This window comes from Cnephaeus nilssonii, assembly GCF_951640355.1.
Source record: "Cnephaeus nilssonii genome assembly, chromosome: 13".
NCBI lineage: Eukaryota > Metazoa > Chordata > Mammalia > Chiroptera > Vespertilionidae > Cnephaeus > Cnephaeus nilssonii.
In genome coordinates this window covers 28,645,799-28,668,222 of record NC_137084.1, presented here as the reverse complement: position 1 = coordinate 28,668,222, position 22,424 = coordinate 28,645,799, and the positions used below count along the sequence as shown (strand labels likewise).

At 48.8% G+C, this 22,424-nt stretch overlaps 1 protein-coding gene across 1 annotated transcript; it reads right to left on the bottom strand.

Moving 5' to 3' along the window:
- Positions 1 to 9,965: 9,965 nt before the first annotated feature.
- Positions 9,966 to 14,100, bottom strand: DBX1 (developing brain homeobox 1; the record flags this gene model as incomplete). The annotated part of the gene is made up of 4 exons (XM_079788968.1): positions 13,668 to 14,100; positions 12,890 to 12,991; positions 10,751 to 10,953; positions 9,966 to 10,328 (listed from the first exon to the last, which is right to left on the bottom strand). Exons 1-4 carry the CDS (start codon positions 14,032 to 14,034, stop codon positions 9,966 to 9,968), a joined length of 1,035 nt encoding a protein of 344 aa, XP_079645094.1. The 5' UTR covers positions 14,035 to 14,100.
- Positions 14,101 to 22,424: the final 8,324 nt, after the last annotated feature.

The following is a 22,424-nucleotide window of genomic DNA, read 5'->3' as shown; positions in this document are numbered from 1 at the left end:
CCTGGCAACGACTGTGTATGAGTATCTGCAGCCACCACAGACCCACAAGGCCCAGGGAAACAGTTGCTGAGACCCCTCAGAAGTGAAGGTATGGGTCATCCAAGCCTATGAAGTGCCGGCTGAGGGGTAGGGCAACCCAGAATGGGGACTGAGAAAGGAGGTGCTAGCCATGAAGACAGAAGAGAAGCAGTCCAGAGATGGAAGACGCTGATGTGGTCTTCCCATACTAGCAGTTAGCAGCTGTGCATCACTGCAGGTTGCCCAGGACCAAACCAGAGAGAGTCGGACCTGCATTACCACCATTTCTCCACCATCCAGAACTGTAATGTCAGTGCTGACATGTACACATAAGGAACTGTTGGACATTGTAATCGGGTCTCAAAAGAACTATTGGCCCAGAAAGAAACTCACTACAGACTGATTCATTTCCTGTCACCATAACCATTATTGCTTGTCTCATTTTCGGTTCTTATAAGTGTATTTCTAATAGCACATGATCTCACTCACCTAGTGGAAATAATGAACAACATAGACTGATGAACAAGAACAGACCCAGAAACAAGGAGGCACGGATCAGACTGTCGGGCCTAAGAGGGAGGGTAGGGGAGGGTGGGGGTAAAGGGGAGAGATCAACCAAAGGACTTGTGTGCAAGCATATGCGCCTAACCAGCGGTTGGGAACAACAGGGGGGTGGGGGCATGTGTGGGGAGGGGGGTGGGATGGGAATGGGGGGCATGAGGACAAATATGTGATACCTTAATCAATAAAGAAATTTAAAAAAAAAAAGATAGAGAAAGAAGGTGCTGAAGAGTGATCATAGCCCCAGGACCAGCTGTAGCATTGGACACTAACCCTCCCATTCTAAGTCTTTTTTTTTTTTTTTTTTTTTTTGAGATTGTGACCAGCCGCCACCACCTTGGAGCATCGATAACAGGCAGGGCTCAATGAGCCAAATGCATCGCAAAGCAGGGACTGCCACAGACACTGCTGATGCCTCAGTCCAGGCCCTGACTTCACCTGAGCCTGCAGTGGACAGCTGGCGCTGACAACCTCCATCTCTCTCTCTCTCTCTCTCTGCCTGAGTCCTTCCTCCAGTGCCACAGACGCTTGTTCAATCCACGTTCACAGGGGAGTTAGTGCCCCAGGGACAACCTGCAGCCAATAAGACACAGGAGTGAGGGACAGTGCCCTGCTTTCCCAGCCTCCTGTGAGACCAGTGGGAGGCACGTTCTATAGGCTCCTAGAGATTCCCCAATGGGATGGAGCCCCGAGGGCCCACGGCGGCAGTTAAGGGTCACACTTTGCTCCCTCACTCAGAGTTGTCACAAGGATGAGGCACCTAGGGCTCCCCTCCTAGAGTGAGTCCACCTTAAATTTTGTACCTGTGAGTGTTGTACTTCACAATGAGATTTTTGAAAAGCACACACTAACCCGGGCTAACCCATCTGTCTTACAGGATTCAGGGAGGTGTTGCACCCAGAGTGTCGATGTCATGAAGCACTTCCTCCATCTTCCTGGTCCTCCAGCTCTCACTCCTGTAGCCCTGCAGTGTCAGAGGCTGGGCTGGGGACCCTCAGAGGAAGGAACTGGGTCCAAAAGAGGAGGATGCAGAGGAAAGTTGTCTGGGCCCCAAGCTAAGGCTGGAGGACCACCTGACACAGGCGCTGCAGAGGGATGCCCACCCTGATGGGCAGGTGAGTCCAGATGGTCACTGGAGCTTCCCTCACACTCACAAAGTTGGATTGCTTCAAGCAGGGCTTTGGGGTCTGGAGACCTGGGTTACCTCCCTCAGAGAAGTCCCACCTGCTCTCGGGACCATAGTTTTCCCGTCTGTCTATTGAAGGCATTGGTCTTGTGGCTCCTCAATGCAGCTATCCCACTAGCCCAGGAAGCACATGGGACACAGACGGTAGCCTCCCCCTTAGCCCTGGAGAACTAGAATGCACGTCTCCCAGCTCCTGCAATCCAGGCTGCAATTACAGGCCCATTATACCTCAGAGTGGCCACGAGGGGGTAGCAAAGCCCAAGCAATGCCATTCAATGCCAATCCATGGGCTTTGCCTTTCAAAATTCCCTCTCTCTCTCTCTCTCTCTCTCTCTCTCTCTCTCTCTCTCTCTCTCTCTCTCTCTCTCTCTCTCTCCTTCCCCCCCTAATTTAGGTAAAATATTTTTTAAAAATTGAGTGTGGTATTTTCCCCTCTGCTCCATGCTTGGAGGATGAAACTGAATTCCCTATAAAGAAACAGGAAAAGGAATCGATGTGTTCCAGGCATCTTCCTAAGCCAAGTAATTTGCCTCTGTGGATTTCTGTGATCCACATAACAAGCATGTGCCATTGGCATCCTCATCCGCTCTCTACAGAATGACTAGTTAAGGGACTTGTCAGTCTCACTAATCAGGGACAGACTAAGGGCTTGAACCCAGGGCCTGCCCAATTCACTGCACCCCACCCTGGACCTGCAGCTGCCCAGGTGCTCACATCCTTAATTTCATGGGTGGTCCACCTGGGCTCTGCACTTAGAGCATTATTACACTTAGAATAGGGAAGTGGGGCTCAGGGAGGGGAGAGAAATGGTCCCAGAACACACCCTGAGCTAATGGTGCTGCCAGAACAAGAACCGGGTGTCCTGGCTTCCTTTCCTGGGTAACTACGGAAGTAAAGAGGCCCACAGGCTTTGGAGCTGTACAAATTGGGCTCAAATCCCAGTTCCACTATTTGCAAGCCGTGCACCTAGGTAGGCAGTTATTCCCTGAGCCTCAGTTTGCTCATTTGTAAAATGAACTTGCCAATATACACCTGTAGTAAATGCTCTGTCCCTCTCAGCATCTATCATCCGCTTCTTCCTAACCGAACCCTGATATTGCACCAGGTATCTGCCCTTCCCCCACTGGGTGATGTGACTCAAGGAGGCGGACACCATCCCCTCCTCCCCACTCCAGGGTGGAGTATATGGTCTAAAGTTAAACCCAGTCTGTTTCCTAGGTGTTAGGTCTTTAAACATATGCTACTTGCAGGAGCCTTTGCAGAAGGGAGGTCTTACTGGAAAGTTTCTTATCTCTTAAGAGAGATTCTCAGAGCAGATCCGATGCCTCTTCCTCTGACTATTGTCATGTCTGGAGGTGACCTGGACCTGGTGCTGTCATCTTGAGATCAGCCTTAGGATGAAGTAACCCGAGGGGAGCAGAGCAGAGATAGAACCAGATTTGCTCGAGGTTGTCCGGCCACTGACTCATCCTTCTGAGAGCCCATCCTCCCTGGGGACTTGCAGTTAAATGAGATAATAAAGGCATTGGCCTAAGTCTAGGTTGCTGTGACAAGCCTTTGGGAGCAGCACCAGGCAGATTCTGTCTGAGGGAGGAACCTCCTGCTGAGATAAAGCTGTAAACCTGAGGGCAGGGTCTGGGGGCGCTAAACCAATGGAAGCTGCTTCTCCTTCTTTTCTTAAAAAAAAAATATATGTATTTTATTGTTGACAGTATTACAGATATCCTCCATTTTCACCCCCGCCTTTGCCCCTCTACACCCAGCCCTTGTCCCACCCCAGGCCTTCACCACACTATTGTCTGTGTCCATGAGCTCTGCATATATGTATACAAGTTATTTGGTTCATCTCTTCCCATCCCCTCTCCCTTTGCCACCTGAAATCTGTCAGTCTGTTCCATGCATCCATGCCTCTGGACCTAGTTTGTTGGTCAGTTGATTTTGTTCATTAGATTCCACATATAAGTGAGATCATGCGATATTTCTTTCTCTAACTGGCTTATTTCACTTAGCATAATATTCTCCAAGTCCCTCGATGCTGTCTCAAAGGGAAAGAGAGCCTTCTTTTTATAGCTGCATAGCATTCCATTGTGTTAATGTACCATAGCTTTTTTATCTACTCATCTTCTGATGGGCTCTTGGGCTGTTTCCAGATCTTAGCTATTGTAAATAACCCTGCATAAACATAGGGGTGCATATAAGGCAAAGAAAACTAATGTGAGAACATTGTGTGAGAACCTATTTCCTCAAATATGTATACATAAACTAGGCCTCTGTAAACTAGTCTGTTCAAGGCCTTGTCAATAACTAGTAACTGTTCAGTCCTGGTTATTTCCCCCATAACTACAGCTTTAAAAGGAGAGTTTTCTTAGAATACAAACCTTAGGTTAGCACTGCTTGCATCATCAGTCCCAGTAAATCAGTCCTTTTGGCTTGAGAATGAGGAGTTTAGTGGCAGCTGCTTGCTGACATGAAACTTTTTGCTAATAACAACCAAAACACAGCTCTCTCACCCCTTGATCTGCTTTGCTTAGTTTATTAGTGAATGCTGGGAGAGGTATTTACAGAAAAGTTTAGTATCGTGTAGAGGTGGCCTGTCCTTTCCCATTGGGGTGCCTATGTGGTGTAAATAATCCTATTTTAATCCCAGTCTAAACATGGGCCTAAAACAAGATGTTTGTGCCAAGAAGAATTTACCCCTGATGGTGGGAGGTGGGGGGTTAGGGATGAGCTGGGTAAATAATAGAATCATCAGCCCCACCAAGCTGGGGCAGAGGGTGACGTGCACATTTTCATTGCTTCAGATTACCAAAGAATGAATTTAAATTTTCCTTTTCCTTTTAATCAACACCTTACTCTATAGTATTTTTGTCATTTAAACTATAAAGAATGTGGTTGTGTTTTCTCCCTAGTAACACATAGAAACACATACAGCTAACTATACAAACATGTTTGGGGTTTTAAAAAATAAACGTTTTATTTTGGGATAATTTTGGATTTACAGAAAAGCTACAAAGATAGTACAGGGAGTTCCTTATATGCTCATCACTCACCTTCTTCAATGTTAACACCTTACGTCATGGTACATTTGTCACAATCAATAAACCAATCTTAATACATGATTATAATATGTAATTATTAACTGAAGTCAACACTTTATTCAGATTGCTACTGCTTTTACCTAATGGTCTTTTTCTGCTCCAGAATCTTGTCTGGAATCCCATGTTGCACTTAATTGGGCTTGTTTTGCATCAGCATCAAAAAGTCTTTTTTAACTTATTTTAAAGTAAAACCATCAACTCAAAATCAAGGAAATATTTTGTCTTTTTGGAGAGTGTAAAGTTTTAGACTTAGGTAGGTCTTGGCCAGGACAACCATTTTTATAGTTAACCCTTTGCACTCGGATGTCGAGTGTGACTCGACACGGTTAGCATTATAATAAAGGAATCGAGAAAAAAAGCAAGGGAGTGCAAAGGGTTAATTAATACTGTCTTTCCAAATTCAGCTAAAGACACCTTTTACCAGAGGGAGTAACTATTTACCAAGAGGACCCCCTGTGGAGTCTGAAGTTAGTAGTGGGGTGTGGGAAGGGATGGAGATTTGGGTTCTATGGTGCCCCTGCCCTTAGTGGGAAGAGAATGTGCTAGACTCTCTGCCTTCTGGAAATTGGGGGAGAGTTACTCAGCCTGTTTCCCATTGTGTCAAAGGCTTATACTGAGCCTTCCATGCAGGGTTACAGTAAAATTAGGTGCAGAGCAAATGAAAGCTGCAGCACTATGCCCAGCACACTAGGACTCCGGAGCCATTTCTGTTATTTTTTTATATTTGAAAAAAGGGAAAAAGAAGCATTTTGGAAATGTTTTGCTTAGTAGCTGCTTGTTTTAACTTATTGCCTCTAAGTAAAAACATTTTCTTACACCATCACTGTCTACAACCACATTCCAGATATATTCTTCTTTTTTAAATATATTTTTATTGATTTCAGAGAGGAAGGGAGAAGGCAAGAGAGATAGAAACCTCAATGATGAAAGAGAATCATTGATTGGCTGCCTCCTGCACACCCCCTACTGGGGATCGAGTCCACAACTCAAGCATGTGCCCTGACCTGGAATCGGAACCGTGACCTCCTGGTTCATAGGTTGACACTTCAACCACTGAGCCACGCCAGCTGGGCCCAGATACCTTCTTCCCTCTGCTCTTTCTGGGTGTTCCTTGAAATGATATGGTGTATGCTTTCCGCTTCTTACCCCATAAAAATCACATCATCCTTCAAGGTTTTGAGCAAATGTCTCCACAAAGCCTTCTCAGATGATCTAGTACTGGGGAGAGGACATAACCAGGAAGATCTCTGAATCTGTAAATGGGGTTGAAAATAGTCATAAGTGTGGATGAAAGGAGATAATGTATATGAAATGCTAATTATTGGATCCAGCACATAGTACATTCCTCTAAAGAAAAAGAATAGCTTTTCTTTTAGGTAGTGCCAATGAGAATGGGAAGAAAACCAGGAAGTCTAAGGATGTACATACAGGGACAGGCCTCAGTGGTTGATTCCTTGTATGGAGTGGGAAGGAGAGGGAAGAGACAGGGATGACACTTGGGTGTCTAATTTTTGAGCAAGAGAAATGAAGGCATTCATGGAGTTAGGGACAAAAGTGGGTTGTTTGTTTGTTTTTTGTTTTCTGTGGAGGTTTCATTTTTGTTGTTTTGTTTAAATGGAATGTTGCAACTAGAAGACATGGCACTTGGTTCTAGACATGTGGACTTTAACAAGTTCTTGGGACACCCAACATATCCAAAGACTGTTGACTATATGGGTCTGGATCTGAGGAGAGAGGTATTTGAGTGTCTTTTTCTCTTTCTCTCTTTCTTTCTCTCATGGGCCTAAGTCATCCTTCAACTCATTTGAAGGATTTATAACTTCCAGACCCATGGTTTAGACTCTAGAGTATCTCTGTCCCTCCTTTTAATTTAATTTATTTATTCACTCAACACATATCAAACACCTACTATGTGTTAGGGACAATGCACGACACTAGGAAAACAGTATGCAAAATGGACATGGTTCTCACCCTTGTGATGCTCAGCTGAGACACTAACGTGAGACAAACATTCAGCATTTGTGGTTCTTAAGTAAAGCTTTATGAACACAGGGAGTAGCATATAATTTTAAATTTTCCAGAGTATTGTTTTCCCTTGCTGGGTTTTAACTTTTATTACTATAGGAAAAGCTTTATTTACACTATACTAATATAATGTTTATTGCTTTGAATTCTACCTTGTCTTACGATAATATTGCTACCTCAAATTTTTTCACTTACATGTCATAATTTTGACCACTGCTGAATTTTCTCTCTTCTAACATGTGAGTTATTTTTCCACTTTACTTTTTTATTTGTTAGAACTGAGATTTAAAAAACTCATAACATAAAATTTACCATCTTAGTCATTTTTAAGTTGCAGTTCAGCAGTGCTAACTAGATTCACATTGTTGTATAACAGATCTCTAGACCTTTTTCATCTTGTAAAGCTGCAACTCTGTACCCATTGAACAACAACTCCCTATTTCTCACCCCACCCCTGCATTGCAACCACAATTCTTTTTGTTTCTATGAGTTTGACTATGTTAGATACCTCATATACGTGGAATCGGATAGTATTTGCCTTTTTATTAGTAGCTTGTTTCACTTAGCATAATGTCCTCAAGGTTCTCACATGTTGAACATGTGATAGGATTTCTTTCCTTTTTTAAGGCTGAATAATATTCCATTGTGTGTGTATACCACATTTTTTTTATCCATTCATCCTTCGATGGACATCTGGGTTGAGGAAGCTACCGTAAATAGTGAGTGACATGATTATGAGTACCTCTTGGTTATTGTGGATAATGCTGCAATGAACTCGGTGTGCCTCCAGATGCAGACATTAATCCAGCTCATGCCTGAAGATGGTTTTGACTATAACTAAAATTGCAGGCTTGAGCTGGCAGGGAAGAGACCGTGGGCCACTTCTGGCCAGGATCCCATCTCTGGTTGTCTGAGAGCAACAGCAGAGTGAAGGAGAAATACCCTGAGTGACTCAGAGCAGAAAGTTTCCTGTCTGAAAGGGCATAGGCCGACCCTGTGCAGGACACCATGCTCAGCACTTTCCTATGGAAGGAGAAGTGTGGAAGGTTTCTTGAATTTAAAAAATTATGACAATAAAGTTTTCTTTTTCAAATTCCCATGATCATAAATAATAAGGAAAACAGGAACAGGCTCAGCAGGGGAGGATATGAGAACCTCAGCATGGAGGAGGCGCCTTGTGTTACTTGGAAAGAGAGTTCATTGTGAAAAGAATATAGTCACACTTCAAATGTAATACAGACTACTGAAATTTAAGCTTAACATGTGTTCTGACTATTGGGATGTGGATTATGATAATAAAGAAAGTGGGTCTGTGTGGCTGATGCAACAGGGACCAATCTCTCAAAGGACGCAAAAGCCCAGGCCAGAGTTCTAACCTGATGTTCTTAACTCTCTCGGCTGTTTACTCTCTTAAAGAACTTCAGTTTCACTTGGAGGGGGCCGGAGTCTGAATCTGGACTCCCAGGTCATGCCTGTGGGTGGCATTCCTAATAAAATCAGTTCATGCACAAAAGTCAAGACCAGCTATGAGTTTCTTTGGGGACTAGGAACTATGCTTTCAAGGAGAAAAGGGAAAACCACTACAAACTTAAACCACTTAAACTTTCATTGGTTTCTCTTAGTCCATCATTTCAGTCCTTAGAGAAGAGGAGAAGGAATATTGCAGACTCGACTTGTTGGTACTCTACTGGAGCTTCTTTACTTGTAACCATAGCAAATATGCTTATTTTGTGGGACAGGGAAGCAGAGAAGGCGCTGGCCTGGGAGTCTGAGATGGGTTCCTGTTCCAGCTTGGCCACTAAGCAGCTGGGTGGCTTCAGACATGTGCCTTCCCCTCTTGAGTATCAGCCTACCTTCTGTAAATCCCTGCAGCACTCAGACTAGACGCTTCGTTCATTTCAGCTCTAACACTCTGTGAATTAATGATATCATTTGTGCCTTGGATGCATTCTACTTTTTATTTGGCATTTGTTCATTTGATACATATATACATATATAAAAATCTGTACATGGTAAAAATACAAAATATTTCTTTATAAGTTATGCAATTAAACAGCTACCTTTTTAGAGTTTAAAAACCATTGCAAAAAAAGAGAGAAGGAAATCTAGTCAGTCCTTTAGAGTCACTCACAATAACCTTGGTATAAAATACCCATACAATACGTGTGTACAAAATAGTGTACAGTTCATAAAAGCTGTGCAAAGACAGCAAAGTTCGGTAAAGAAAATAATATCAAAGAGGCTTGTGGGTCTCTCTCTCTCTCTCTGTTCATTGTGCCCAGTGCTCAGGAGCTTTGCAGGTCAGTGAAATCTCCCCAGAAATAATACAAGGGCATAAGGTAGAGTGCTTGGTGCATATACTATGGATGCAGAAATTATTAAAAAAAAAAAAAAGCTTTAACACACACATACAGAAATAGAGACTGACGTTTCCTCCCATTTAGGGAACTCAATTCTTTGCCCAGAGAGTGTTTAGAATATGACAGAAAAGACTCAGGATTTATGTTATACCTTAGGCCAGAAGGTCCAGGTAAGTATTCTTTCTTTTTGGAAATTCTTGAGTTTTCTCAGGGCAGTGTCTTGGGAAGACGGGTTACCAGGATCTGGAGTTGGGTAGGAGGCCCTTGCTACCCCAGATAGGGAGGTGGAGGGATCTAGGACGTCAGGGCTCTTGGAGTTAGAAGCTTGTTGTGGCTCCTACCTGGATTTCCTCCTCCACACAGGGTCTCCCACCTCATAGGGTTATCGCTGCTAAGGACTAGCAGGGCCTGGCTCCCAGCTAAACCCAGGCTGCGAGTGAACGCCCCACTGTGTTTAAAATAGCTTGCAATAAAGATGGAGGGGAGCCCTTGTGTACAAGTTAAAGCTGGGGCCAAGGCCTACATTTAACTTGTGTGGAGAGGGCTGTTGAGAGGTGGTGCCTGGGGAGGAAATGTTCCTTTGGGCCATGGTAGGGGCTGAGGCGCCCTTGACAAGGCGACGGGTCCACCGCGGGAACCAAGTGAACACCCCACTGCACCCACCTCTCCCATTTCAAAGCACTTGGAAACAGTACCCCGGGCGGGCGAGGGAGGCTTCTAAGACACCGTGATCTCCTCCTCCTCGCCCTCCTCCTCCTCCTCGGAGTCCGAGAAGTCCGAAGGTTTGCCTGGGCTGCTCGAGTGCGCGGGGGAGGCGGGCAGGGGCCCTTCCAGTCGCGGGTCCCGCAGGTGCCGAGGGTCGAGGGACGCGTGATAGGCCAGGCGGTGGCGGGGGCTGGCCCGGCCCTCGTCCTCCTCCTCCTCCTCGTCCCCCGGGCCCTTCTGGCCCACGTCGCTGAGGTCCGGGTGCGGATTGAGTTTGGTGGGAAGGGTCTGCTCGCGGCAGCCCCCGCTGGACAGCAGCTCGCGCTCCTTGGAGTTCCGCCACTTCATGCGTCGGTTCTGGAACCAGATTTTCACCTGGTGCGCAGAGAGCAGGGCAGAGGCCGAGGTTAGCGCAGACCCCTCCTCAGAGATGGGGGCTTGGGGCGGGGCACCCGGCGGGATGCTGGGGGTGGGAAGGCAGCTGTGTCCTTCCCCTCCTGGCCTGCCCCCCATCCCCTGATGTGGGTCTCAGCATTAAATCCCCTCACCCCCACCTCCACTTCTCGCCGCACCCAGGCCCAGACGGTCAGGGGTGGGGCGCTGAGTCCCCGGAGGTAGGGCGGGTAGAGGAGGGGGCTGTCCCGGGCAGCCCCGAGAAAGCTGGGTCCTGCATGCATTCCCTCCCTAGGCCGTACTTTCCGCTTCGGAACAAGGGGACCCAAGGGGTTCCAGAAAATTGTGAGATTCCTGGGGGAGGGGGAGCTCGTGAAGACGGGGCTGTGGGGGAAGGCTCTCACTTGGGAGTCTTTCAAGCCCAGCTTGGCTGCCAGCTTCTTGCGGTCGGGCTTGCTGATGTACTTCTGCTTCTGGAACATCTTCTCCAGAGCCTTGCGCTGCACGTCGGAGAACACGGCTCGACGCAGCATGCCCCGGCGGGGCTTGCCGCGCGCGGCCAGCGGCCAGGAGAAGGTCCCGGGGATGGGCACGACGCTGGAGGACGCTGCGGGGGGCGGGGAGGGGGGGAGAGGGGCGGGGGGGGTAGTGAGTGGGCGGGGCCCGCCGCGGTGGGAGCACCTGCCTCCCCAGCGTCACCTCCCCCCGGGTTGTCTCTGCGATCCCTTCATCTCTTTAAAGTTCGCCCTTTTCTCGCCCTGGAGAACCGGCCACGAACCTACAAACCTTCGAGAGCGAAGGGCGCTTTCCGCCCAGATAACGTTCCCTTTCAACCGTGCAAACCCGGGTTAGGTAAAGCGACGGACACACAGAAAACAGCTCCCACAGCAGCCTGTTTTCGTTTTTCCGTTCACCGGTCTCAGGGAAACAAACCTGCGGACCTCAGCTAACATAGCAACAGAAAAAATAAATTGCAACAATAAACTATCCAGCTGAGGCCACTGGGTTTCCTTCTTAAGCTTTTATTACCTTGGTGGCTTTTGCCTTCTTTCGATGAAAATGAGGTGCTTTACTGATTCCATAGCGAGGAGAAAAATCCTCTTTGGATTTTTTAAAACCCAATCAGTATTCATCTTTTTATATATATATATATTAATCTTTCCTCCCCTCCCCCACAAAACGTAAAGAATTCGGCCGGAATACATGAAAAGTGGCAGCTAATTAGCACATTGACCGATTCCCAATGGGTATTGGCATGATAAAAAGGAGGAGAGTTTCGCTTTAAGGGAGGGGGGGGGAACCCAAAAGAAACAGAGACTCTAATGAAGCGTGAATGGTAATTGTGTAGTAATGAACTAACAGAAAAAGACTGAGGACGAGCAGCGAAAGCCATCTATTACTGGGACAAAAGAGATTTACACTTTCAAACTAAACACAACTGCAGGCCAAGACCATCGGGAGAATACTGATGGCAGAGGCTTCTCTCCCGCGAATCATTTTCATTAAATGGACATGAAAAGCTATTTATAAAGCTCGGGTTGTTTTTGTTAGAGCATTGAGATGGGAGAGAAAGGGAGCAAATTCCATTATCAGCCGCAGCATGAATGGTGGTGGCGGTGGTTGGTGAATTCTCTCTCCCCCTTTTAAAAATCAATTGCTTGTTTCTCTGGCTGATAGTTGGGAGTGCGGTCGTGGCTTTCCCATCCCCCACCGACCATGCCCATCTCCTGTCTGTATAGGGGCTCCTCGGTGGCCTTCTAGCGTCTTGACCAGGTGCAGAGTTTTTGAGCCAGCCCTGGGGCTCCAGGAGGAAAACCTCGTGGAGCCTGTTTAAGGTGCTTCTTTTTTAGACGAGGAACAACTCCGGGCTTCCCCCAGATTTATTTTATCAGCCTAGGGGTCCTTTAAAAAATATAGCTGTGGGGGAAGGGTATGAGAAGAGGTTGGGAAATCAGGTTGGATAAAGAAGTTTGGGGGGTTGTGGGAGGTTCTAGCCTCCCTTCTCCAGGGCGACCCCAGGCATCCCACACAAGAGGGCACCCCATGTGGTCTCGTGGAAAGCCCGGAGCCCTGAATGGGTCTTAAAAGGAAATTAGCCCCGGCTGGTAGGTGTCTCTGGGTAGTTCGGAGGGGCGAGGGCCGGTCTGTGTGTGGCTGCCCGGAGGAGCTGACCAATTGGTCATGGTGCTGAAACCTTTGTGGGGAATCGTGGCCAAGTGCACTGACTCTGTGGGAAAACGGCGGCGTGAAGGGATGCCAACAGCTCCTCGCCGGGGAGGGAACCGCCTCAAATTGGGACCATGACAATTCCTGCTAATTTGTAGAGCAGGGAATTGGTGCAAAGTGTCAAGCAGTCACCGCTTGTGCTAAATAGGGCATCAAATTGGCGCGACGGATTCGTGAATGTTGTACGCCTCGCAACCTCTGAACCAGAGCATAACCCCGAGGGGTGGACAGAGAAATATGGCTTCGGAGCAGGGAGCGACGGGCTGGAACTGGGGCGCCGCTCAGCCTCGCGAAGGGGAGGGGGGGGTGAGACCTACCTGGGAAATACGAAGATCTGATGAAAGGCTGGAAGGAACCTTCGAAGTAGGGAAAGGCGAAGGTCTTGGGAGGGCCGCTCTGGAGCAAGGCGGGGGATGCTTCTGGAAGAGAAGGAGGGAGGAGGGAAAGAGAGAGGGAGACAGAAAGGGAATTTGATCACGCACTTGATTATTCTGCTCATTGAATACATGATTTGATTAACCCTTAGGCTGGTTTCAAAGGCATCTTCTTCAATGTGTTCACAGAATAAAATCTAATATTTCCCTAACATGTCTCATCTATGGAAATTTTTCCTTCATCCCCAAAATAGTCCTCAGAGTTGTCTCTTGCTCTCCCCCCCCTCCCCCAATCTCATCCTAGGCACTAATGAGATAGGTAGGAGTGAGGTGAGGAAGAAAAGAATTGCAGGTCCATATACCAACCAAGCTAGTAAATATATTGTCTTGGGTTAAAAATAAATAAATAAAAATTGGCTCCCTGAGGCTGGAGGGCCGAAACACAGACGCCCAGCAGCGCGCGCTCCGTTTAGCTGCGCCAGGGAACTGGGCGCTCCCTGCGACTGAGCTGCTCAAGTTCATCCTGAGGGTGGGGCGAGCCTGGAAGCTTTTCTTCCCGGGAATCCGCCAAACCTAAGTCTCCCACGGCGCGACGTGAGGCCTCCGGGATAGCGCGCACACGTGTGCGCCGATGTGTGCGTGGGTACCCGCCGCGTACAGGAAACTGAGGCGAGAAGGACTCTGCACCTGGCCGGGCCCTCAGCGTTTTGCGCTCACTTACCATTTCTGGGCGCCGAGGAGAGAATGGCGTTCACTCCAAACTTCAGAAACGTAGGCTCGCTGGCAGGGGAGACGGCAGTCTGCGGCGATCCGCCCCGCCGGCTGCCCGGACTAGGGGAGCCCAGGTCCGAGGCCACGGTGTCTGTGAGATTGGCGGGGGTCCCCTGCCTAGGGGGCGACATGCTGGCCGTGGGCACGCTGCGGGGCAGGTAGGCAGGGGGTCGGCTGATGCGGATGAGATCCTCGACCAGGAAGCTGGAGTGTCCGGAAAATGCCGACTGCAGAGACTGGGGCAGCGTTAAGGTGGGTGTGGGGCGCAGGAGGCTGGGGTACCCGGCGGGGGGCGCGAGGAGCCCAGGGAACATCATGTTAGGCGCGAGGCGGGCGTACTAACCCTTCTTCCAGTGGCGGAAGGGTAAATGCCTCGCTTCCCGCCCCTCCCGCCCCCGCGGTACCCTCTCTCTTGGGCTTAGCGAAAGTCTCCAAATAAGGAACGCTGCCACTTGGGCGCCTGCGAGTCCTCCGTGGTCCTCCCCGTCGAGGTGATGGTTTTATAGGGGCCCGCCCGTTAAAGCGCTTTGAAAAGTGACAGCTCTGACAATGAAGTTCAACAAAGTTCTCCACTCGAGCTTCATTCGCCAGAGGCTCTGGGCGCTCTGATTGGCGCAGGGGTGCAATTTATGATTGGATTAGTCTTCATAAGCATCGCCCGCACAATGGGCCGGCAACAAAGGCTGGCGCGCATCAATTCTGCATATCGACCGCCTCTTTGCAATACAGCGCATCCCCAAAGCTCTTGCCGGGAGTTTTTGTTCCGAAGCAACGCCGGGCTAATTAAATGCCTATTTAGAAGTTTCAGATGACATCTTGCCTCATAGAAAAGGAATTATTTAAAGAACGCACTAAATTTATTTGCAGCTCCCCTGCTGAGCCTAGAAAATAAATCAATAAATATTCATAGAAATTCACCTCCAGGCAATCAGTAAAATAATCCTCCCTCTTTGGGGGGAGGGCAACGGAAAATTTCAAGTCAATGAGCATGAAAATATACTCCCTCTTCCGTCTCTAGTCCTAAACGTTACTGCAGCTGAGGCATAAAGCAGATATGAGAGGTGGGTTGAGTCAGTGTGTGGAGGGGGTGCCACTCTAACAAGCCAGGGGGACTTGAAGTTGATGCTTAGGGGCTACTGGCTGCTAGGGGTGGAGAGGTCTTGATTTGAGTTATTTCATTTTGCGAAACTCGTTGGGTTTGAGCACGTTGGTGGATACCTGAACAGTAAAGGGAATCTCCTTATGTAAACTCCCAGCAACTTGAAAAACGATTTTCAGCCACTTTTCTCTGGGAGTGTCACCAGTCAGCGCTCTGCAGCTCGCCTGGGGCTGGGGCAGAAGGGCGCACCTCTCCCGCGGAGGGTTTCCGCTTGCCAAGGGCTTCCCCGGCCAGAAGCTGCCGAACCCAGGGTGCCCAGAGGACAACGAGGGTGCTACGCAGGCCATTCTACAACCTCAAGGAGCCTTGGGCAGTTTCAGCTGAAATTCACTTACAGCCTGAACTTTTAAAGCCACAGTAGTGACGATAGGGAATTGTCCTACCTACTCGTGGCGGGGCGCTTAACTTGGTCAAGGTTTTGCAGCTTCTTAATTAACTGCCATGTGCAAAAGCCCGAAAACAGAGCGAAGGCCGCGCTTCCCAAGAATGCCGGTCCACATCAGGAAAGCCCATCCTTGATTGGGGCCTCAGACAAGACTATTCCTGCAGACAGACCTTCCCTCTCCTCGGAGGGGGCGCTGAGCCTGGATCCCCCGGTTTCTCTGCTCTGCGAGATAACAGATGTGTTAAATGTCCCATTCATTTCTTTAGTGAGGCTAAACCTCCCCCAAGAGAAGTGTGCAGCCTCGCCAGGCCTCCCTGATCCTATTAACCATGAACTAACTGTCACCTTCAGCTGGGTTTCCTTTTTGCTTTTTAACACAAAGCTTTCTCAAAAATCTTATTAACCAGCTTTATTTCTCCGGATGGTTTTGTTCGAGGCATTTTGTCGTTGATGATCTCCATGTCGCTGCTTTAACCATTCAATAAAAGTGCATCTGCGATTTATATCACATTACACCAGAAACGGAGCCTGCTAACGTTCTCCCTTGATTCAAATTAAAAAGTTGTTGAGGGGCGGGCTCTGGAGCCGAATGAATCAGGGCTCGAAGGCGACGCGCGAGTAGGGAGTTTCTGCGCCCCTGACTGCGCGTGGACGCGTCCTGGGCGGCGGGCGGTGGAAACCCCGAGGGCAAGGAAGGACTTTTAAGTAAGTGATTATTTAAATACGGGAAGTACCTGGCTCCAGTTCATTGGAGACCCCGGAAGAGGGAGGTCTAGGAAGAACTCGAACAGTTACCTTTTTTGAAGTTTTCCAATAAAGTAAGGGAGAAAAAATCCAAAGCATTTGAACACCTGTGCTTTAACTTTGCCACAAGACCAAGTTTTCCATCACAATCACCACCATCCTCCCCAACTGCGTTCCGGAAGCCACAGGAAGGACTCTGTATTTTTGTATTCTCTCCCCCTTCCCCCCCTCCCCCGCCCAACCCCTTCATTTTGTCCTTCCCCTCCTTTCTTCCCTCTTTCCCTCCCTCCCTCCGGGGAGCAGTGGGAAGGAGGCGGGCAGCAACTACAGGTGTTGGGTTTCGCATCTAGGAAGTGCTTGCTCAACTTCGGGAGATCAGAATACAATCTGTTTGTAGGGTTTTGTTTTGGGGAGCAGTGAGAACTCAAAGCCAGACTAGGGCCTTCCTAGCCACCACCCCCCCCCCCCCCCCGCCCCCTTCCCTAGGCCTCCTCTCCCGCTGGGACACTCTTCTGGAAGTAGCTATTGCCGTTATTATCCTGCCCACTGACACGCTCCACCCCAAACACACACATGGCCACTCTGCCTCACTATAGACTAACCGCTGCTCTCTTCTCCTCTTTGAAAAGGGGGCGCTGACATTTTTTGGAATGTGGGTCAGCCCCTTACTGCGACCCACGTGGACCCCACTTCCAGCGGTCTGCAAGCATTCTTAAGGCGCCAAAGACGAGCCGGGAGGGCGGGAGAGAGGGCTGGCCGCCCGTGAAAAGGCAAAATAAATCCGAAGGAAGCAAGAAATCGGACGAAAGGATCTTACGTTACGTGATCTCCTTGAACGCGTCTTTTGAAACTCCTGGATGGCCCAGGGGCCGCGCGGCGCGACGCGGCGGCCGCGGCTAAGACCTGTGACTAATGCGGTTTGACCCGAGCCCGCGGGTTTGTGCGCCCTGCCATTCATTGTAACGTCGTTATCTTCAAGTTTGTGTCGGAGAAGTCACTCGCGCCCTCTATCCCCGAGCTGGGCTGTCTGTTTCCCTTTCAAGGGAGAAGAGGTCAGGAGAGGGAAAGAGAATCGGAGGCCCTATCCGGATCCCAGCCAGTGCGGCGAGCGCGTTTGCTGGGCCCGGGAGGCCGCAGCAGAGCGGGCTGAACTCCGGGGTGGGGGGTGGGGGGGGAGGCTCCCTGGACCCACCGGAAGGGCTCTCAGAACCGGTTCTGAGGGGTTCTTTTCCCCAGGACAGGGGAGAGTGGGAGCGTCCCAAGCCAATGCGCTGCGCTTTCGTTGCTCGCAAGCCCCTCTCCAGTGTGGGCCGAGCAGGGAGCGCCCCTGGTAAGCGCTGGCCCCGGAGGGAGGCGAAAGGCGCTGCAAAATAGAGAGCGGCTGGAGATTCCCGGTCCTCCGAAAAGATGCCGTGACTCCGTTAGGGAAGGTTTGGACCCTAAGGTTCTACTTTGCATAGCGGGCTGGAGCTTCCAACAGAGCGGATATTGCAAGTTTGGCAGGACGCGGGGCAGCAGAGTCCGGGTGGGGGGTTGGGGGAGGGGTGAAGCACCCGCCGCCTGGCTTCTGTGGTTTTGCGGGGAAAGAGAGAGCCGACCCTGTAGGCAAAGGAGGAGGGCGGCGAGGCTTGGCTGAAAGAGCTGTCCTGCCGCCCCAGTGCTCCAGGCAAGCCGCTCTATTAAGACACCGCTAAGGGCTCACCTTTAGAATAGGCCACAAGGAGCTACCGGCCGCCCAGCCCTTTCTAGCATCTCCCTCCACCCCCCATTCCTTTCACACTCACCCCCCGCCCCCCTTTTCCTTGAAAATCCTTCTATTGTGCCAATCAAGCAGATGGTTTGCAGGAAATATAGCTTGGCCTCGCTGACCGAAACTAATTTTAACTAGCTTTCCAAGCCTGAAACGTTTGTTTTGCTCTTACAAAATAGCCCCCAAAACAGCTGGCAAGGGTGAATTAAACCCATTAAAGACACATTTATAAGAAATTATATTCACATAGATTGCCCGAACCCCCTTGAGCTGCCTATGAGAGGAGATGAGCGCATTTAAATGAAAATGTCGCTGGCAGCTCCCCTCCTTAACGTAGCCTGAAAGTCTCAAAACATTTTACTAAATAGATTAACTTGACTATTGTCTTGCATCACATTTATCAGCTTCATTAAGTGAATAGCTGAACAAATATATTACGCATGCATGAAAAGCTCTTTTTCCAGGAGCCTCATTGTATCCTCAGCCCTGACAGGTGGTTAACTGTGTGTTGTGTTTTTTTGTGGGTTTTTTGTGTTTTCTTTCTTTCTTTTTTTAACCCGAAGAAAGAGGATCTCTGCAGAGCAGGGTGGAGCACAGTGCTGCCTTGGTCGTACTTTAGCTTGGACCCTTGGGCCCAGGGCTTTTCACACTGTGAGTTGTTGGCAAAGACAACCGAAACCCATTCAAAAGAATAAAAATTAAATTTTGGTGAGCCAATCCTTGAGTGTTTTCTCTCTCCATCACACCTCCCACCACCACCATCCCCTTGTTTGGCAAATTTACTTCTTTTCAAATGCTGATGTTTCTCTCTCTCTCTCTCTCTCTCTCTCTCTCTCTCTCTCTCTCTCTCTCAATATAAATTGCCTTTGCTCTTCCTTCTCTGAAGATTTCAGGGTTAGATATATTTTGAACTCAAATTTGGATCCATTTCACTTTACTGTGTGTCTTTGGGAAAAGTCCTTGTCTTCTGGGCCTCAGTGTCCCTGTATGTAAAGGGAGTGTTGTGCGAAAGAGTGCTTAAGAGCCTTTCAGTTCTGACCTTGTAAGGTTTAAAAACTCATCTTTCCGTCACCGCTCAGCTAGCCCCAGCTGCTCCCAGCCTCTGGCCGGGGCTGGACCACCCGATGGACAGCATTTCTGGGAGTGAGGAGTGTGCCCTGAGTGGAGGGAAGGGGAGTGGAGTGAGCTGGAGGCTTCTGGGCAAATCCATTGGCTTAGGGAGGGAACAGCTTCTGGTCCTCCCGGCTGGAGATCCACTGGGTTTGGAGAGCAGATCCCCGAGGCCTGGTTCCTTGCTTCCTGCCCCACATGCCTCCCTGCTTAACGCCTCTCTGCTGTCCTGGCCCTGCCACAAGGTGTGGCCTGATGGCAGGTGTACAACAGGAATGATGGTGCCCCGGGCTTGCTCCCAGAGTCCTGGCTGTCACCATGCAATTCAGCTGCTTTAATTACCAATCAGGGCCCCACAATGAACCCCCTTTCTCACTGTCCCACCCCATTCCCCTCCCCAGCTTCGTTTCCCTTCCCTCGCCCCAAGCTGGAACTATTGATTATGTGTCCCAGGGTCTTGTTGGATAGAGAGGCTTGGATGAAGGTGAACTTGGCTGATGGGTGCTGGGTGGGAAAGAGCATGGGATCTTTCTCTGGGCCTGAAACTGCTGGTTTTGTGGACAGTGGGAGGAAGAAGAGAGAGAATATGAAATTTACCCCACCTTCTTTCTGGTCCCCAAGGACTCAGGGATGGGAGCAGATGCCTCTTAGTGAGGCTGGTTTTGTGGTCAGGTAGAGGTGGCCCCTTGGGTGCAGGGAGATAGCGGTCTAGGGAGCTGGGTTGTGGTCCTGCAGAAATGAATGCGCCTACCCTGCACCACCACACATACACCTGGAACAATGGTGGACTTTATGAAAAATGGTCCTGTTTATGTTGAGTGGTGCTGCAAGGTTTCTACCAATTTGTCAAGCTGTCTCCTGGCACTTGTATTAATATGAAAACTTAATCTTGTCCAACAATTAAGAGCCCACAAGGGGGAAAGATGCTTGCCTGTGGACTGAGGCTTTCTTCTCTAAACCACAATCTCAATCTCTCTCTCTCTCTCTCTCTCTCTCTCTCTCTCTCTCTCTCTCTCTCTCTCTCTCTCTTCAAAACAGGAAGGAAGAATAGTCATTTGTAGATCTAGGATGAGTTCTTTGGAGAAGGTTGGGTGGGAGAACTTCTCTCTACAACATTCTAAATTCTTTAGCTCATTTTGTCTCTGTCATGGATGGATTACAGGTAAGGTTGCTGGTTCTTTCATTAACGTAGTGAACATCTGTTTTCTTCTAACACGTAGGGAGCCTTGATTTGGTCAAAGGAGGGACCTATCAGGTAGAGGCTGGTTTGAACCATGAGCCATGAGTCGGTATTTGAAAGGGAAGTATTCTGAAGTGTGTAGGCTTCTGAGTTGCTGGAGGTTTGCTGGCCTGAGGCTGAGGTGGGCCTAGAGGTTATTGCAGGAAAGAGAGAAGGAAATATCCCTGGAGATTTTCACCTGCTCTGCAGTTCTGCTTAGTCAGTGTAGGGAAAGGAGATGGAGACCTAAGAGAATGTGACATTTCTCTACCATTGGGAAGAGGTGGGACAAATAGCCTTATCTTTGGTTGTTACATATACTGCACAAAGGCCTTAAGACCACTACCAGCTCCCATCTGCAGAAGGAAAATCAAAACATTCCTTGCCTGCTCACCCTCATCCACTATTAGCCTTCCCCTCAAAGTGCAGAGAGAAGAGGTGGCCGTGAGACAGAAATGCCCTCCACTTCCTTCCTGATAACTTACTCTCCATTCTGTTCCCATCCCCATTGAGTTAAGTCCTCTCCTGCCTCCTTGGGGACAGTATTAGTTATTTATTCTGTGTGCCCTTCCGTATCTACTTCCTACTCCTTCTTCCTTACTTTTGCCTTAAGAGGCTGGCCTCTAGGGAATGCATTGACCCCAGGATGCCTAGCTGTCTGGTTTCTTCTTATTGGTTTCTGTCAGTGGGCGGCAGTGGCACCAACTTAAGGGCAGGAGAAGAGAAAGGTTGAGGTATTTATTCTTTCCACTCTCTTGTTGCTTTGTTGCATTTCTGTGATGAGCTGCAGCCTCAGCTCCCAGGTTCACTGGGCTCTGGCAATGTCTTGCCACCCTTCTGCCCTTTCAGGCCTAGAGATATAAGCGGACACAATGGCCTTCCACTGTTGCTAGTGTTTGGGTGCATTGTTTATTTCCTTAACCCTGCCCACCCTTCTCTAAGTGGTCTCTCCAGTGGTCTCTTCATATTTGCTGCTGAACTCCTGATTGATACAGGGACCTTGTTTTCCATTATTCTGTCTATAGTTTTGACAATCCTTTACCAAGGTTCTTTAGAAGTGTGCTCATTTCGCAAGGACCCTCTCTTGACTTTATGTCCATCTCTAACTACATCTTCTTACATATTTCCTCTAACTTTCATGAGACTTGAGACAGACTATAGATGGAAGCCTGTGGCACACCCTACATCCCTTCCCACTTTGACTCTATCTCACATCATAAAGGGCTATGCATCCAAGATGTGGACACCTGGTCTGCATCTTCAAGATCCGTTCACCCCACAGTCCCCTCCAAATAGCCATGCCTGCTCCATGCCTCAGGTTTAGAAATGAGCACACCCTCAGAAAGAGAAACCTGGGAAGAGGCTTGCACAGTCTTTGGAAACAGGCTTGGTTCCATTTGAACAAAGACTTCCAGGGTCTTAAAGGGAGTGTATAGTCTCTAGGTGAGCCTGTCCCCTTGGGCCCTTGGACATGGGAGGAGCTAGAGAGGAGCCAGCCTCTCTACAGTTCAGGGCCCAGGTTATTTCCCTATTTGTCCAGGTCTAAGCATGGTACTTCTTCCACAACCAGACTTTTTGAAAGCAATTCCTACCTTTGCTTCCTTCAATTCTCACCATGACTTTTCTAAACCCGCTGCCATAACACTCCACTGAAATGGCTTTTGTCAACATCACTGGTGCTGTCCATGTTGGCATAGTCAATGAACTTAAAAAAAAAATTTTTTTTTATTGATTTCAGAGAGGAAGGGAGAAAGAGAGATAAAAACATCAATGATGAGAGAGAATCATTGATTGGCTGCCTCCTACATGCCCCCCACACACATACACACACACTGGGGATTGAGCCTGCAACCCAGGTGTAGAGGGCCACCTGGGAAGACACATGGGCATTTTTCTTTAATTATCCTCAGCTGAACTCAGGGTGTATGCAGAGCCACGCCCTGGGAACATGCTTCCCCAATCATAGCAGCCCAGGTGTTGGCTGGGACGGGACTAGATATGTAAATCTAGGTCTATAAAATAAACACGCTGCGTGGCTTGGTTGTCATGCTGCTTCTCCATCAGAGAAATGGCGTCCCACCCAGCTCCCAGCTATAATCTATTTCTGCCTCTTGGGTCTCTTTCTTTCTTTAATTTCTTAATCCCCAGCTCCTCTACTCAGCAACTGGACTGTTTCCTTTTCCGTGATGGAGATGGACGCGGAAAAGAGAGAAATACCACTACACCCAGGTATGTGCCCTGACCAGGAATTGAACTGTGACCTCCTGGTTCATAGGTCGGTGTTCAGTCACTGAGCCACACCAGTCAGAAGTCAATGAATTTCTCTTATCTTACTTGGCC